General features: G+C 43.7%; 4 protein-coding genes across 4 annotated transcripts; 1 reads left to right on the plus strand and 3 right to left on the minus strand.

Annotated features, from left to right (window-relative positions):
- Positions 1–330: 330 nt before the first annotated feature.
- LOC118123574 (proton channel OTOP2) lies at positions 331–3491 on the minus strand. Its single transcript, XM_035181061.2, has 7 exons — positions 3081–3491; positions 2487–2881; positions 2274–2410; positions 2125–2183; positions 1586–1710; positions 699–1504; positions 331–600 (listed from the first exon to the last, which is right to left on the minus strand). The coding sequence occupies exons 1-7, from the start codon at positions 3131–3133 to the stop codon at positions 430–432; spliced, it is 1746 nt and encodes a 581-aa protein (XP_035036952.2). The 5' UTR covers positions 3134–3491; the 3' UTR covers positions 331–429.
- Positions 3492–4243: 752 nt separating this feature from the next.
- amn (amnion associated transmembrane protein) lies at positions 4244–5692 on the plus strand. Its single transcript, XM_035181247.2, has one exon. It carries the CDS (start codon positions 4277–4279, stop codon positions 5690–5692), a length of 1416 nt encoding a protein of 471 aa, XP_035037138.2. The 5' UTR covers positions 4244–4276.
- A 150-nt stretch (positions 5693–5842) lies between these two features.
- On the minus strand, positions 5843–9462 carry LOC118122857 (tripartite motif-containing protein 16). Its single transcript, XM_035179752.2, has 6 exons — positions 8493–9462; positions 8182–8277; positions 7848–8081; positions 7431–7602; positions 6789–6863; positions 5843–6699 (listed from the first exon to the last, which is right to left on the minus strand). The coding sequence occupies exons 1-6, from the start codon at positions 8895–8897 to the stop codon at positions 6164–6166; spliced, it is 1518 nt and encodes a 505-aa protein (XP_035035643.1). The 5' UTR covers positions 8898–9462; the 3' UTR covers positions 5843–6163.
- Positions 9463–10364: 902 nt separating this feature from the next.
- ush1ga (Usher syndrome 1Ga (autosomal recessive)) lies at positions 10365–17337 on the minus strand. The gene is made up of 3 exons (XM_035179777.1): positions 16989–17337; positions 12992–13445; positions 10365–12429 (listed from the first exon to the last, which is right to left on the minus strand). Exons 1-3 carry the CDS (start codon positions 17150–17152, stop codon positions 11629–11631), a joined length of 1419 nt encoding a protein of 472 aa, XP_035035668.1. The 5' UTR covers positions 17153–17337; the 3' UTR covers positions 10365–11628.
- Positions 17338–17921: the final 584 nt, after the last annotated feature.

Below are 17921 nucleotides of genomic sequence, written 5' to 3' on the forward strand. Positions count from 1 at the left end.
CAAATCAACAGTTAAGAGACTTAATTTATCCTGATGGGAATTCTTCAATTCTTCAAGATTACAGTACAATCGAATAATACAATAGTGTATTAAGTACCAAAAATATGACCATATAAATAAAGTGTATGAGTAAATGTAGAACCTGTGCTGAGAATTTACAATAGGAATAAAAGTTACATGCGAAGGTTAACTAATACTAAAGTAGCAAGTCATGACAGTGATGATAGAAGTAATATTGCACATAATGTGCTAAACATGAATAGAAATATTGCACACAACTTCATGTGCAATATCAATAACAACTAATGCACATTTTTTCAAAGTAAAAATTTATTAATAAAAGATACATTTAATACAAGTTACATTTATGTCACATAAAATAGACTTTTTATAAATTACTCAATTATATACTGTGAAAAATGCATAAGGCTAGGATATCAAGAAGACCTCGAACAGACTGGCCACTGAGTGCATGCGGTAGAAGATCCCAAAAGGAAGTCCAACGTTCACAATCGCAGCCCACGTTGTGAACTTGTAGAGTTTGGTCTCCACGGGGTGATCGAACTGGGGACGAGCGCCGAATGCAGGCATGATCCACATCTGTCAGAGAACAGGTGAAAGAGACGGACACAGGAAAAAACTGGGTTGGTTGCATTTGTAGTCGATATTTTTTTTAAATAAGCAAAAGTACAACTTACTATGATGTTGGCGAGCAGCAGAAAGGCACACACTTCCTTCAGTATTCTTCTCTTCCAATTTGGCTTGTCGACACTCAAGTTCAGGAAGTAGTTGAACTTGTTGCCCTCCATTACCACCATCGTCTCTATGTGTTCGTGGAAGCTGTGAGCGTTTGTGTGCAGAGCCGCCTCCTGCATCACGTGGAAGGGCTCCCGGTGCAAGCCCTCGATGATGAAGTAGTTCTGGAGGCCGAGCTCGAGCACCATCAGCACGGCCCACGCCAGGTTGAGGGCGTTCAGGTGGCCCCTGGCTCCCGTCGCCACCACGGCCACGATAGAGAAATAGCTGATGACCAGCTGTCCCATCGAGGCTCCCACCAGCAGCGCCATGTCCAGGGTTCGAGTTGGGTTCTTCTCCGACACGTGCTCCCTGCGGTCGAGCCTGTAGACGACGCAGCCGATCGTGGCGGCGATGGACATCAGGCTCACTATCACGACATTGGTGATGAAATGAATCAGCAAGGCCTCGTTTCTCTTCTCCTTGTCCTCCTCCAGTATGCCCACCTCGTACAGTATGAACGTCACGAGTCCCGACAGAACCAGAAGAATTCCCGTCACGGGTCCGAAACACACTTCCTTTGGACGAAACTTGATGTTGTGGTGGCTGTGGTCGTCCACGAGTCGACCCACGTTCTTCCACATGACGTACGCCATCGCAGACGCAAAGAGGCTGTACTCGATGTTGAAGGGGTACAGGTAGTAGAAGGCCTCTTTGAAGGTGTCGCACATCGAGTGGCTGCATTTGCACCTTTTATCCCCGTAGCTCGCTGAAATGTTGACGACAGGTTAGAGTTATTTTTCTCAGAGTGATCGCGAATGTATCAGATTACAAGTGACAACACCGATACCTCTGTACATCTTGTGAGAGACGCTGGTATTTAAATCAGGAAGGTCAGTTTGGTGAATCGATTCCTCGGTCACTGCTGCCATCCACACGACCAGGTTCGTTGACAGTGTAAGAGTGAGCCCGCACCTGAAAGAGTCAAACATATCCTGAATCTGACGGGCACATGGTAGCTTGCACAACTCCACCAAGGCCCAACAGCCCCCTTAAGTTAAATTGAGCTGCACCAAATTTCACACACCCATAGATCTGTCCCCTAAATGTGCCTCTTTTTTATTATTTTTTTTTATTTTTTTAAATCAAGATCCATTAATTATTCCTTGTAAACTGTCTCTCTCTCAAAAATTAAAACATTTCCTGGATCCGACCCCTGATCAGCACCTAAACTTAACGAGGTCTTCCCTGACACTTCCCATGTTCATGGAAATCTGTTCTGTTGTTTTCGTGTAATCCTGCTTAAAAACAAACAATCAAACAATAGGGGTGAAAACATAACCTCCTTGGCGGAGTTAATGAGTTGACTGGAATGAGACAGTCACTTACCGAGTAAAATTCGTATGCATCTGTACACAGTCTTTCGCATGAGTCCACAGGAAGTATGTCTACAAATAAATACAACAAATTCTGTTAGGTTTTCACAACTCATCCAAAGTCTAATATCCTTAATTTTCTGAATATTAAGATGCAACAACCTGGGAAAACAAAAACACAGCTTGCACGACAGGGAAGGCGACTTTAACGGCCGATTCACAGTGAAGGTAGCCCACATAGTTGACAATCTTGAATGAGTCCATGAGGAGACTGAGGAGGCCGAACAGCACAAGTCCAACTGTGAAAGAACACAAAAGGGGATCAGGCCTTGAAATGAATCTCATCGAAAAACTGAGATCCAAGAGAGTTCTCACCTCTGAGCCACACCGGCCCCGCATGGCTGTCTTTGAACTGGGCTGGATCCTTTCGAGAGGTGAAGACGGTGTAGGTGAACATCCACAGCATTGTGAGGAGGAGGAGGACGATGATGAAGATTTGCTGGTGCACGGTGGTGATGACCCCGCTGATGGCACTGCCGCTGATCAAAGCACAGCCCACCATCAGGATGTTCATGCAGATGATGCCCGACAGGAGCCAGCCGCCACCGTGGTGGGCCCGCTCCATCACGGCCTCCACATGGTGGACACAATCCGTCACTGCCTCCACACTGGGAGTCTGGGACGGGCTGGGCAACTGTTGGATGTTTTCCAAATGTGCTGCCGTTTCTATGTTTGACGGATGGGCCTCCACGATGTCGTTTGGGGTTTTTCTGCAGAGAACACATTCAGGTGAGAATATTTTATATAATTCAATTCCAGAGTAAGCACTGTGTTGGACCACAGAACAATTTAAAGAGATAAAAGATGTAATCTGTCTTAATGCATTTCAAAATTCAACCTATCGCACCAAGGAATGCATGTGGACATCTACTGTTTGTGTAGCCGTTGATTTAACAATTTTAAATTCACCCCGAGAAGAGTTTGTTGCAGGTCCGGAAAATCTGACAAGCTGCAGTTTTCATGATGGAGGGTGAAGATCACAGTGACGGCAGATGCAGGTTTTGGGACACGTTAGAATTCATCTTTTGGAGATTGACAGAGATGCTGTAAAAAAAGAAAGAAAACTGTGTGAACCAGCAGTTGGTCTCTCTGCAGGTCAGACTGCACAGTGAGCTGCAGCTCCTCCACACAAGCTGCAGTCAATGAGGAAGGTCAGGTGATGGTAGTTTGGGCTGATTGGTTATTTCACCTGTCGCCTCTAAGTATTCACTGGTGTTAAAGTGACAATAACTATAAGAGAGTCAAAGAAAACTTTTTAAATTCAGACTGATGTGTCTAATATCTCTTTGGATGTTTTTAAACTGCATTTATATGAACAGTGTTGTGACATTTCTGTGTTTTATTCACTTAACCAGTTTTGAACTTGACTCTTAAGATGTTTAGTCTTTATACTAAAGTCAATTTGATGTTTATATTTAACTTTAAATGAGAGACCAGGAGCCAAAACAATGTGTGTGCTTCCTTGAAAGAGCATGAACTAGTTTAAGTTTGTACTTCTGCTCACTCCTTTTCAAATGTTTCCTTTAAATCATTACGCGTTTAACAATTTTTTCTGTTTTTTTAAAAACTTGTATAATTTGTCCTTGTTTTTTTATTAAGATCTTCGAAATAAATGTAAACTACTTGAAACTACATGCACAGCCTATATTTTATTAAAATTGGGAGATTTTAAATTAGCCCTGATTCTTTATTAATTAATCAGCTCATAGTTGACATAACAGGTGAAAACACGCAACAAGGTTAATTTGAAATGTTTTCCCCACCTTGCAGCTATAGCTTCTGGACTGAATCATATGAAAAGGATGAGGGACTACAAGAGATTATAAAGCCTACATCAGTATAACATGCATTTTCAGGATAAACAAAAGAAAAATATTCAGGATATTCATACATATACATGCAGACAAAAGAAATGAAACACAAATAAAGAAATAAAAACATTAAAGTAGGTCTGTTATTGCACCATTGAGTGTAAATCTTTTACAGGTCACCTGGCTGATGTGGTATAGAGCTCATCAACTTTAAAGCTGCGTGCACTCGTGTTAGTCACAAGGTTGGAAACAAAGGTCACCTGGTGTCGGCTCAGTCTGTCACAAACATTCAGGATGCTGAAAACACCAGACGTGCTCCTTCTCCTCTGTCTTGTCGGGGCCGCGGACGCCCTGTACAAGCAGTGGATCCCCAACACCAACTACGAGAACAAGACCAACTGGGACAAAGGAGCTGTTCCGTGTGGCAGTGACATAGTTCAGTTCTCAGCCCAAAGGAAAGTGTCTGTGTTTTTGGAGACTGCGCATGCTGTGCAGGAGCTGAGGCTGCCAGTTGACGGAGAGTTCATCCTGTATGAAGGAGCTGGATTTTATGTTGTGTCAGGACCAGATCCAGACTGCGGACAAGGTGTCACTGCCCAGTTCAACGATTCAGACTCCCTGCAGTGGTTTGACCCAGCCCTGTGGCAGGCAGCTGCAACACAGGATGAACTGCAGCGTCGACACTTCCTGTTCTCGGTCCACGAGGAGAGCGTCCCCTGCCAGTACGATGATGTCGTTTTCAAAGCCCTCTCCTCCTTCAGAGTGGACACCAGCTCCAGTCAGTCCAACATCCCGGTGAAATCTGTGTCTGTGCTGGGGGAGATGTTTGACAGCAGATCTGAGTTTTCACAGTATCTCAGCTCACGCTCTGGTCGGCTGCAGTTTCATGGATCCCCGGCAGTCACTGTCGGGAGTCCAGGCTGCGGGGATCCTTCTGGCTGCGAGTGTGGGAACTCTGTGAACCGTCAGCGGATCTGTAGCAGTGTGACATGCGCGTCCCCGAACTGCAAGAAGCCTCTCTTCCCTGTTGGACACTGCTGTGAGGTATGCGGTGCCATCATCACCATCCATTATGCCGCCAGTTTCGACCTACAGAGTTACAGGCAAAGGATCCATCAGCTCTTTCTTGCATGGCCACAGTATGAAACCATCCAGCTGGGCATGTCTAAAGTCTTCAAGTCCCAGCGTTTGATGGGGATCGTCCCTTTCGGCAGCGCACCTGAGATCCAGGTGGTTATTACGGACGGAGAGACAGGGGCACAGTCAGAGGCCCTGGCCTGGGAGATCTTGGAGGATGCCTGTTCCCATGGCCCTAAGCTCGGAATCGCTGCGACCGAACTTCAAGCCTCCTCTGGTAACAACCAGTCTGGAGGCAACACAGGGATGGTGGTTGGAGTTGTATTCGGAGTCTTGATCATGATTACGTTCATTATCACTGTGGTCGCCCTGATTCACAAGGGCGTCGTTCAAATGCCATCAATGCCGTCGGTGCCTTCTCTGAGGAGCTTCAGGAGAAAGAATGACACAGGCGACCTTGGGGGTTCTCTTGACCATGGATTCAACAACCCAATGTTTGACGACCTCAACATGATCCCTGACCTTCCCGGTCTGCACGGGAATGAAATCAACTCAATTTCCATCACTCAGACAGGTGGTGTGTACTTTGTGAATCCAGTTTATGACGAGAATGAAACTGACTTTAATGCCTGAAGCCGACTGCAATGTACTTTAGGTATGTTAATGATTTCCAAAGTACTTTTGCATTAACTGGAAGGTTTTACACACCCTCCATGGACATTGCATTCTCCCACGGCTTTATGATATAATAATTCAGCAATGTAAATAAACATACACAAATACTGACAGTAATTGAAGCTTTTATTAACTGAATGAACTTGTAACACAAATGAAATCATTGTTGGAAGGAAAATTGTGTATTTGTTTCGTCGAGCAGTAAAAAAAACCCATAAAGCTGCAATAAATTCCTAACCTATCTATATTGCTGCACAGGGTTCTTGTGGTCATGATGCAGAAATACCACTAGATGGCACTAAATTTAACTGTCAGTGATATATATGAGGAAAATGTACCTTGTTATGTAAAATCAATAAACATTTATGGCACTATTTTTCCTGTACACACCCACTGTGATGGCACCTGCTAATTCTTGTAAAACATGGGTCATTCTGCATTAACCAGGCAAACTACATTGTCTTTCTTTGACAGCCAGACGATCACATACAAAGGCTCAATGAAATCCGCCCGGTACCTGTGGAGCAGCTCCATAGGACCACTGGCATCATAGAAAGACACAGAGCCTTTGTGGAAGTCCACATACAGGCCGATTCGTTTGACCTCAGTAACCTCCAGAGACGTCTCCAGACCAGCGTGCCAGGCAAAGAAACCTCGGCTGTTCCTCCCCACGCACCAGGAAAAGTCGTTCCCGGTGATGCAACAGGTGCCGTGCTCACCCTTACGATCGATGCTCTTGTATGTGACCCCCACGTGAGAACCCTCCCCGCTCAGCTCTACCTCAATGTAGTGCCTGCCCGAGTAAACGCTCTGCGAGGTCAGCGCCTGCCGCCAATACTCAAAGCGATCGTGGTGGTCCGGGTAGCTGTGCTGCCAGGGGCTGGTGTTGGTGAGCTTTCTGTTGTCCTCCGTTACTCGCAGGAAGTGGTGGGTGGTGTCGGGGTCAAAGGTCAAACCGATTGTGTCTGCAATACGAAGGACATGTGAGTTGTGACTGGGAGCTGATGAGCCAAATTGACAGGTTTGAGTCAACATGATATATTAGTGCATTTACATTTCAAAAAGTCGTCTCGGGTCTCTGGATCAGACAGGGATGGAGTTTGAGATTCCGGCTTCGGGGATTTAGTACCTGGATTATAAAGAATGAATAAATACAAAATGAATCAATTCAATTATGACAAATATAGCAAAACAGATTCTACACTCATGTCAACAGCTTTGTAAGGCTGTACCATATACTGTATAAGTGTATATGAAGATGGAAGGTGCATCTCCACATTCTCTCGGTATCCAGAAATTAAGCCAAATATTCCAGATACGAATGGAAATGCCTTTAGTTTTGTAGGTTGTTGATGATGGTGCCTCGGGGAAAAATAATGGGTTCATCAAAGTTATTACAGTACATCCTGAGGGGAACATGAATGTATTCCTCATTTCATGGCAAAGTACCCTGCACTTGAGCCATTTCATTCAAAGTCACAAATGTGAACCTCATGGTGACGATAGAAGAAACGTCGGAAACACTTAAGTCATCATGATTCATCATCTGGGGACAACGAATGTCCATAAATGTCCCGGAAACTCATCAAGTAGTCAAGTGGTGGTTCAACTAACAGAAACATTTTCCAGCATGGCTAAAAAGACCACGAGCAGCCGGATGATATAAGGTAACATGCACAGTATAATATACACTCACCCCCTTTACAAAACAAGCTCAGTTGGTCCCTGTAGGAGGAGAGAATCACATCACACAGCTCCTGCGTAGGATCCGTCAGGACTTGGACATAGGAGGTGAGATGGTCCATGCGGTTGATGTGCACACTGGGCAGACCCACATCTGAAGCTCCTTTCCTCCACTCGGAGTATTCCTAGAACAAGGGCAGCGCGTGTCAGGAATTGTGATGTGAAACTAAGCTGTGCATCCAGAACTGTTTGCTGTTAAATAAACTGAAATCCCTGTCTGCGTTTACACTGTCAACACTGGGAGAAGACTCTGCGCTGCGCTAATCCCAGATCATATGATCACATTTGACCAAAATGGGTACACACCTACTCGGCCACACATTCCCTCTACTTACAGACTACTATATCAAATATTTAACATATTTTGTACCTGCAGGAAGTCGACATCGGACTTGATCCTGGACATTTTGTTCATTTGAGCCAAAGTCTTCATCAGTTCCGTTCTCCTCTGCTCCAGATGTGCCTGGATGCCATCCGCCTGCCTGAGTGCTCTTCTCTGCTCCTCCTCCAGCACCTCCATCACCACTCTTCTGGCCTCCTTCACAGCCGCCTGCACGGTGGCAAACTGCTGTTCAACGAATTCACAAACCTCCTGCACCGAGGCCTGAAGGTGTGGGGGGGGGGGGGAACAGTTGTGGAACATGATAAAGAGAAAAGAATAACATCACTCGAACCAGGCCATTATGGTGAAATATGTAATATACCTTTATTAGGTCATTGTTGCTCTGCAGCTTTTCAATGGTTTTCCCAGCTGCTGAGGTGTTCTGGTTGATCTCTTCTTGTTTCTTCTGCAGCTGAGTCTGCAAACAATCATCACAAACAGATGCTGCATCAAGTTCTCAAATAGGATTATAAAGTAACCAGTGCAAGACCATTACTGACATACTCCGATTGAATGATAAAATGGACTTGGCTTAAAACTATTAATGCAATTTTTTGAAAATCAAATAGGACTAAAGCCCAAATCTTATATTTCAATATTAAATGCTGATTTGTGTGTGTGTGCGTTTGAGACCTCAATCTGTGTGCGTGCCTCCCCAACAGGTGCAATCGTGTGCCCTTCGTGCGCTTGTCTCTCACAGTCCAGACACACACAGCAGCCGTCCACCAGGCAGAAGCGTTCCAGAGGAAGATGGTGCACCTCACAAATCCGACAGTCGATGTCGTGCAGGGGATCCACCAGACGGTGGTTTTGAAACTTGGTGTTCTCCAGATGTGGTCTGAGGTGGGCCTCGCAGTAAGAAACCAGACAGGTCAGGCAGGATTTTACAGCCTTGCTGGGGCTGTCCATGCAGGAGTCGCACGGCACATCCTGAGTCTCACACATCTGGATGGGTGGCTCCTCCGTTTCCTCCTTTATGTTGGCATTGTGTTGAATATCATTCGAATTCTCCTCTTTGTTGCAGCTGAGCGTTGCCATGAGTGTTTCTCCGGTCCACTTAATCTTGATATGGCTGACACACGACCTGCACCGTGCTTCTTGCTGCTTTGTTCTTGCCTTTTCTTAGTTCTGAAGACCCTCAGTGTACATGTGGAAACAATTGAAAACCACACCTACGGTATTTTGCACGGAGACGGAATTTTCCACACAACTATGTCTCTCTGCCCTCTATGCAGCCTCACTAAGCTTACGATAAACAGCACATTGCGATGATGCAGAGGAAATGACGAGTTCATCATGCAGCCGGGGAGGGGAATGAACATCCTCTCATTTACTTTTATCTTCACATTCTCTGCTGAAGGTTTTTTTAAACAATCGAAAAGACTGCCCCTGGATTCTGATTCCGACTGGATATAAGGAAATCTGCATTATTTATGGTTATGGTGTCTTAAATGTGTCTTTCATTGGGGAGTTTAATAGTGTTTTCTTTTGATAACAATGTTATGGAACTTACAGACAAAACCGCTTATCTACAGTGCAACTTCCTGACTTCGTGCTGTGCAGCAATGACGCTGTGTTTTGTCATTTTGTCATGTCCACTTTGGCATGTAGATGCCAAAACAAGTTTTTTTCCGCTCTTTGTGTCTTTCTCACACACACACACACACACACACACACACACACACACACACACACACACACACACACACACACACACACACACACACACACACACACACACACACACACACACACACACACTTCTTGGCAGAAGTGTAAAATTATTGCTTAGCAAACAGACAGAATGTTCAGTGACCTGTAATAATGACATAACAGTGTGTTGTTTTTTTTGTATTTAAAAAAATTGATTATGTGTTAGGCAATAGTTCAACAAACATATTATGTTTAAGAATCATCCAAATTCGAGCTGTAAAATAAATAATGTGTAATATGAGTATACTTTTCATTTGTAAATTTATCCTGTAAACTTGTCTATAGTGTTTATGGCCTTACTTAATACATGTTACTCTTGAATTTGAGCTTCTTTACTGATGAAATATAACACATACGTGCAGTACAGAAAGAAAATTATACGGATTGATCAGTCAAGTAATTTACAGAATGAAACCTATCTGTATCTAAAACTAAATAACATTTAAAAAAAAATCTATAATATGCAAGTGCAGGTGTAAATTATTTCGACAAACTAAGAAAACAGTGGGAAGATAAATGGTCAAGGCAGACATGAGTGACATACAAAGGTTTATAATCCTCCTACAGTGTATGAAGTGAACATGCAAAAAAACATTATAAATAATCATTTCTATTATAAAATAATCTCAATATGCTGTTTTTACAGGCTTTTACAAAATCACAACAGTAATCTCAATGAACAGTTGGCCTGCAGAGACAAAAATGCATCGGCAAGGAAACAGCGTGTGAAAATGAAAATGCTGCTGAAATGTCATGGTGAAGGTTATTAATAAAGTTACAATGAAGTCGATGTCGAATGTTGTTGTTTTTTATGACAAAAATACACTTTTAAGCAAATGCACAGGCACAAGCAATGCAGGCACATGAGGTGGTAGGATTTACCCCACAGGGGCAAACACATTCAGGGGACACAGACCCCACAATCAACTCTTTGTTGACGGCACTACACTCTATAATCGTCTTTCAGTTTGTTAAACCATGCAGCACAGAGGCCTCCAACCAATCGACTTACAGAGATACTTTCAGTGATCCTCCCGAGGCCGACGCTGTACAAAGAATCCCGTTAAGAATTTATCTCACTCGTGTCTTCTTGCTTGACGCATTCATCTTGACAGTATCCTTTCTGCTTTGTTGCCACTGGGTTAAAACGGGAGGTAAATCATTAAGTCCTCCCCGTGACATTCACTCCACAATGGTCCACTGACCTTTAAGGCTGGATAAGCACACAGCTGGAGAATCCATGTTTGTAACCGAAGGGGATTTCTTTACACAACACATTTTCTCAGTGGCTAAACGGCAAACGGTCCAAAGTGGTCCATTAATATTTGGACGGTTATTTCTTTTTTATTTATTGTCTCAAATCCAGGACAAATGAATTTAAAACTTATCCCTGCAAGGTTACGATCCTGATATATTAACTTAAAAGAGTGGTTGAGAATGTTCACACCCATACAGTAAAGAGTCATTCTTCTTACATGCTGTCCTATACGTTGTCCTCCAGATTTAATATAATGCATCATGACTACAGGAGTAAATCAGAAGGCTGTCTGGAAGTTAGCCATTTTACCTAAATCCAAATTAAACACATGCTCATAATAAAAACCAGAACAAAGGCACCAAAATAAGCAAGAAGTCAGCTGACTCTAGTGAAGCCTAGAGTGTGACTCTTCTGCTCGAAGCCAACCAAGCCCGAGAGAAAAATGGACCGAGCCTGACCCCAAACCCAACAGGCATTAGGTTTTTTGTGTCAGAACCCGACCCAATATTTTCCCCGATTACAGGCATGTGTAGAATAACGATGCAGATAGCCCAGCCATGAGGTGGTGCATCAAGAAATGTCGGTTTGCAAAAGCAAGGTGCAGCTCCTTGCATCTAAACAAAGCAGATTCTTCTTCCATAGAAAGGTCCCATACTCTTCATCTGAGGTGGGTTGAATGTTGGCACTCCCTCACGTATTTAGTTTCATATTAAATCCAGTGTGCTGGAGCACAGAGACAACTAGAAAAACAATATGTTGTTGTTCCTTACCACACTGTGCAAATGAAAATGTCAGACGTCACAGCTCTGTATCCTCGATGCAGTCCGGCTCCTCTATGGTCTCCAGCCGTCTCTTACAGGCATCTAAGATCTTTTTCCTCGGACCTAAGGGGATGTGGATACTCTTGAGGTCGCGGTCAGAGCACAGCAGCAGTGCTTCAAGATCAATCTTCTCCCTCTTGAAGATGGAGTTAAACTCGCCCATGCTCTGTGCAGCCAGGAAGACTTCCAGAGGACTCGTCTCAGGCTCATCATCGTCGTCCAGTCCTAACTCCACTTCATCCCAGGGCAGCTCCTCAACGTTCCTCTCCTGTAGGCTGCGTGCGCTGCCGATGCTGTCTTCATCTAGACTCGGGTATGGCTGCAGCCGACTGCGTAATCGCACATTGCTGCCCGACTGGTCCGCACTGGCCTCATCCCGACCACTAAGGTCAAACAGCCCTCCACTCACATAGTTCCTCCTAAAGACCATGGTGCCCAGACCGGGCCGGTTGAACAGGGAATCATGTCCCGAGTCGGTGCTGATCTCAGAATAGTCCACATCGGGCCTGTGGAGATCCGGCTCGCTCATGGCACGTGAAATGGCATCGTCATTGTCTCTGGGGAACATGTCACGAACATTGCGGCGGCCGTGGTCCTTTGAGTTTACATACGTCCCCTGTTTGACAAACATGACATCGTTGCCCAGCTGAAGTCCAGAGAGGGAGCGCACACTCTTTCGTCCTTCCTCATAGATTTTAAAGGTCCCGTCTCCTTGTTTCCTCTTATCCAGCTTCTTCTGGATCTTTGTCTTCCCTCGATTTGTGGCATGGAGAGTAGCCTGACAGCACAGGAACACAACAGTGAATATTCTTAAAGCCAGTGAATTACTTACATCATCACAATCCTATTTTAAAAGCTTTGAGAGTAAATCACACTTTGTCTCATAGGTATTAGTTTCATGCTATGTATGCTAGGTAATTAGTAGCCATGTTAGCGGCAAAGTGCTAATATCCTTATACCTTATTGGTTGGTTGGTCAGTTGACCATTTTCACCCAGAAGGAAATGTCTTGACAACTATTGGATGGATTGCCTTAATTTCTTTAGAGATATTCAAGGTCGTTAGATGATGAATTGTAATATCTTTGGGAATTCCTTCAGTTTTCTTAAAATGTTTGTTTAGTTCCAATAAGCTACATTGAATTAAGATTGTGAACACAGTAAAAACTAAACCTGTGTGAACATTGTGATCATGGCAGCATTTAACACTCGATGTTAAATTACGCAATAAAGACGAGGGAAAGATGAGAAACTGAACTATGTGAACATGCAGGTGTTTTAGGTATGGACGAGGTAAATCTAAAATCTATCAGTGTAGATATAGTCTAATAAATCTCCTGACCTGTGAATATGGCACACTGACGGTAGCAGCATTGAAGTTGTGCAGCTTGTGGCTAATAGAGCTGCTGTTGTAACTGGAAAAACTCATGACGTCAGATGCAGACGCCTCAGAGGTCTCCCTGTGGAACTTTCGCTCCATGCGTTTCTGGTGTTTCTTCTGCATCTTCATGCACTCTTTGATCCGCCGCTCGGCATCACGAAACGCCCGATCCTTCAGCTTGCCGACCAGCTTGGGGTTGAGGCCCGTCTGTTTGGCCGCGATGGAATCCAGGTAGCGGACGCAATCCATGTGATTCTTCGTGGCGGCCATGTCCAACGGCGTGTGGTAGTCGTTGTCCAGGCACCATATGTTGGCACCGAAAGACACCAGGAAGAAAAGGCAGTTGTGGTGACCGTTGGCAGCTGCCAGGTGGAGCGGCGTGTTCCCCCACATGTCACACTTGTCGGGGTTTCCTCTGTGGGCCATGAGAAACACATTAGCAACAAACTCATCTCATATTTACAAAAAAAATATCTTCCTTCTGTTTAAACTGTGAGGAACATTATGTATAAAGTGATCCCCCTTGGCCTGCAGTTTAGATGATTCACTCATAAGTAAAGATGTGATTTTTGAATATGTTTTCAACACTGAGCTGCCATCTGTGGGGTATTGGGGCCTAATTTAAAATGTTATCGCCTAAAAAACACATTTCACACCTTTTTCAGAAAACAACCATAGGTCTTCTGTAGGAAACTCCCTTTTTTAAAGACTTGGCAGATAGGATGCTTTTACTGTGTTAAAGAAATCCTACACAATGAATCAACGGTTATGCAGGGCCACTCCTGCAATCCTTGGCTGACGGGCCACGACCTCAGGGTTACCTCTACGTGTGCTGCACTGTTGCTGCCGGCCTGTAATATGACCACAGGCTTGCCAGCACCAATGCTACACAACCTGTATCCAGTTTCAGGGGGAGGCCGACTAGGTTCACTCACTCAAAGAGCACCACTGTGCACAGCTCGTGATGTCATGGTGAACTCCTCATGTCAAAACATAAAGTGTAACTGCTGGTTGGACGATATGAAAAACAGATGTGTATGGTGTTTTGTTATTTTCCTTTCCCATCATACGCTTGACTCTTTTTTTTTTTTGCATATTGAAAAAATCTTGTTAAAGATAAAATATACGGAAAGCATCTTACTGACAATCACTGACATTGAAAGGTCAACACCATTTCTTTTCAGATTGTTTGTGGCATCTGGAACTAAATATTAGATATACAATTTTAACATATCCTTCATGTCTTTGTGTTTATTTACAGCTTAGAGACATCTGGTTGGCGCCACAGCTCCTGTGTTTACATGTTTACTGAACTGTCTTGTGTCTTCCCTCCGTCCTCCGACGTTGCCACGTACAGACTGCTGAATATTTGATACGATGGACGTCAGGCTACTGTCGAAGTGCAGATTTATTATTGATGCATATCGTTGCAAGCTTTTCACGCAGGGAACGTGTGACAGCTCTGCCGGACCCAACCTAGGCAGCGATTGGCAAAGCACCACTCTGATTTCAGCTCCCTGCTCTTTCTTTCTCTGGACAGGAAGGGGTTTAAACGATAAAGCAACAGGACAGAGGAGTGGCTGTTATCAGTGTGCATGATCAGCACAGGAAGTGACAATAAAACAAAGCCTGTGACACCGCTAACCCTGCAGGGAATATACATGAAGGGACATATAATCCATGCTATAAATTGACGAGAAAAGATAAACAGCAATTAGCAGCGTTCAATTTTTATGTTGAGATGAAATATTTATCTCCCTCTGCTCTCAGATTAAACAATACGCTTGTCATCGTTAGGGGCCATCGAACACGATAGCTTTATGTGCAATAATTTATGTGTGTCCTTGTAAAATTTTGACCTCAGCTGTGATAGGTCTGCTCAGCTATTATGGGCTGTTTGCATCTTCACCTTCTTTTTGACAGCTTGATGTTATACTGCAGGGCGCCCAGTACAATATATATGCCAAATATAGAACACCAGGGCTTCGTTCCCATGAATATTACACAGCAGCATTTAACTTATCTCCAACATATCCCCAGGTCTCACGAGTCTGGTGCCTATGTGAAACATTATGGCCGCTATTAATGTTTCATTTTACTACCTCGTGTCATTCAGGAGAGTGTGTTTTTCTGCCATCTGTGTCCTTGGAAGCTGAATGCCTCCAGTGCCTTGTTTACACTCAATCCGTGGGAAACGGTGAATTGACAATTATCACCCACGGTAAAGCTGCTGGTGATTGTTTTTCTGCCTTTTTTCCCCCGAAGTTCTGATATTTTGCGTTCAATGAACTAAACGCTGGCGAATGATGTCGCTTCACTTTTACAGTTAAGTCTCTCACACACTTGACTCAATTAAGCTGACTCATAATGGGCCCCTTTTTCTGGCTGGCAGGCAAACCAGGTCAGCCAGAAAACACGAGGAGTGGGCCGTTGTGTGCCTCCTTGTCCCAACTGTCCATATTTGCATATTCTGTTGATGAAAGGACTGCATGCTTTCATTCATTCAGTAGCTGATTCAATCTCCCCATCAAACAGCATGAAGTCATTCAATAGCCTATTTTTAAGGGGGGGGGGAAAAGGCAATGTAACAACTAAACCGGCTGAATGGTAAAAATCTGCCACGGACATTTTAGTGTCGGTGTTTATGTTTGCTGATATTCAAACTTTTATTTTACAATATGTACAATTATGTTTACAATTTATGTTAAAATAAATTTGTTTATTTTCTTGATTTGAGGTCTATATATTTGGCTGTTTTTGTAAGTTCTTAATTTGTAGTTATTCGTAATACAGTTTCTGGTGAAAACTCTAAAATATAAAGTCACAAGGGTTTGACAATGACAAATGAATCATTGCCGATCTTTTTTTATGTATATTGGCCGATATGTCCTCACTGGAAATCTTTTTACTATTATTGGTGTCGGATTGGCCCTCAAAAAGTCTCCTGTGAACACGTTGTATTTCATAATGAAACACACACAACAAGTGAAACACAAGTGAAATGTATTAGTGCCATAATGCACCATTGGAATAACTGTGTTCATTGTTTATTTGGTAAACTATACTGAAACACTGATTGCTATTTGAGATTTACCTCATGTTTAATATATTTTAAATCCTGTTTTATAAGCCAACATAGATGTTAATGCTGACTGCAGAGCATCAGCTGCACAGACCAGTCGACCTTGAACAGTGTCATCATGTTTAATGGTATGGAATTGTTCAATGCTTCTAAAATCAATAGTCCAACGAAGCTGTGATAATAACAAATCCTTTATCCCCGATGCATTGGTATTAATCAAAGTCTATATATGACCCCCAGAAGGTGTTCGTAAGGGTTACACAACCATCCGCCTATTGGAAAACCTCAATTATAATCTTATAAAACACTAATCTGTCCTAAATATTTACCTATGAATTTAGGACACAACACTTTATGTAAGATTTAGAATATATTGTAATGTTAAAGCAAATAAATCCCTGTTTGTGGTTATATGACTGCTATTATTGTGTGAGGGTTTTCTTCGCTCTTTTATTTCATGTTCAAATATAATGTTGGCCCAGCATGGGCTTCCAGACCTGCCCAAATAGTGTTATGACACAGGTACAAAACAAGTCTTTGTGCACATATCAGGGTCTGAGAAGAAACCCTCACTGTAAGTGGTGTGTTGTCAGTGCATAGATGAATTTTCTAATTGTTTAACCACAAACATATCTTACAATATATTTAATATTTATATATTTTTTAAGTGGGGTACTCAAAAAAAGCTCTATATTTTCCTTATTCTGCATAATCCACAAACACCACTGAGGATCATCAGTATTAACATGAACAAGTGGCATTATTGAACTGTTTTTGAAGACTCACTGCAGATGGACTGAAGTGAGCGAGGTGGCGTCAGTCTAACAAGGTTTTACGCACACCACACTCACATTAGTCATAAAACTTTCTACCCACCCCCTCGCCACGATGAGCCGCAGGGCCTCCAGGTTGCCGTGGAAGGCAGCCCACAGCGTCGGTGTCATGCCATCCTCATCCGGCGCGTTGAGATCCTTCCGCGTCGCCTCCTTCAGCAGGTCCAGGTATCCGTCCCGGGCCGCCTTGTGGTACCTGTCATTCATGGCGCACAGTTTGTCCGCCCTGCTCGACTCCTTTCCGCTTCATCAACACCATCGTCGTCGTCGTCATGCGGGCAAGTGGTGGGAACAGACCGGCTGGAGTTCCCCCTTTCGCCCGCACCGGTTCTCCTCCAGAGTCGGTGGCTGCTGGACGGTGCAGGAGCGACAGGCAGAGCGCGTCGCCGGTATCCAGGGACGCAGCGGTGCGCAGAGCGTGCAACAGCGCTCCCGGTGGTCAAAGTGGTCCAGAACAGGGACTTCTCTGGTCCCTAGAGTAAAAACCCCACAAAATACACATATCGGTGGGGAAGCGGTGTTAAAAGGGCGCTCACAACGGAGTGTGGACAAACTGGGACATGACTTTATCTGTTAATGTTCTTCTGCATGTGCCCAAAAAATACATCATCATTTAAATGTATGTGGATGAAACTGTATTTTGGGTGTTCAAAAGATATACTCATTTTGTTGGATATGAAATTTGTAAATTTATGTACACGCTCATCTTTGGGAGATCTGGTGGGATATTTCCAGTTTTAATAAATGTTATAAAATCTAAAAACATTCCCTTCATGGTTTCAAACTCATTCAGGAGTGAAGGTGGAACCCCCCCCCCCAAAGTTGTGAAATGATGAGCACTGACATTCGAGACCGTAGCATTGTGCAACTGGGATTAAGAAAAACAGAGCCACGCTTGTGTCATTGGTTTTTCCAAGTCCTGTTTCAATAAACCATTGTTCTCATTTAGATTTATGTTTCTGGGTGAGATTTACAA

The sequence above is a fragment of the Hippoglossus stenolepis genome, chromosome 16, assembly GCF_022539355.2.
Source record: "Hippoglossus stenolepis isolate QCI-W04-F060 chromosome 16, HSTE1.2, whole genome shotgun sequence".
Lineage (NCBI taxonomy): Eukaryota > Metazoa > Chordata > Actinopteri > Pleuronectiformes > Pleuronectidae > Hippoglossus > Hippoglossus stenolepis.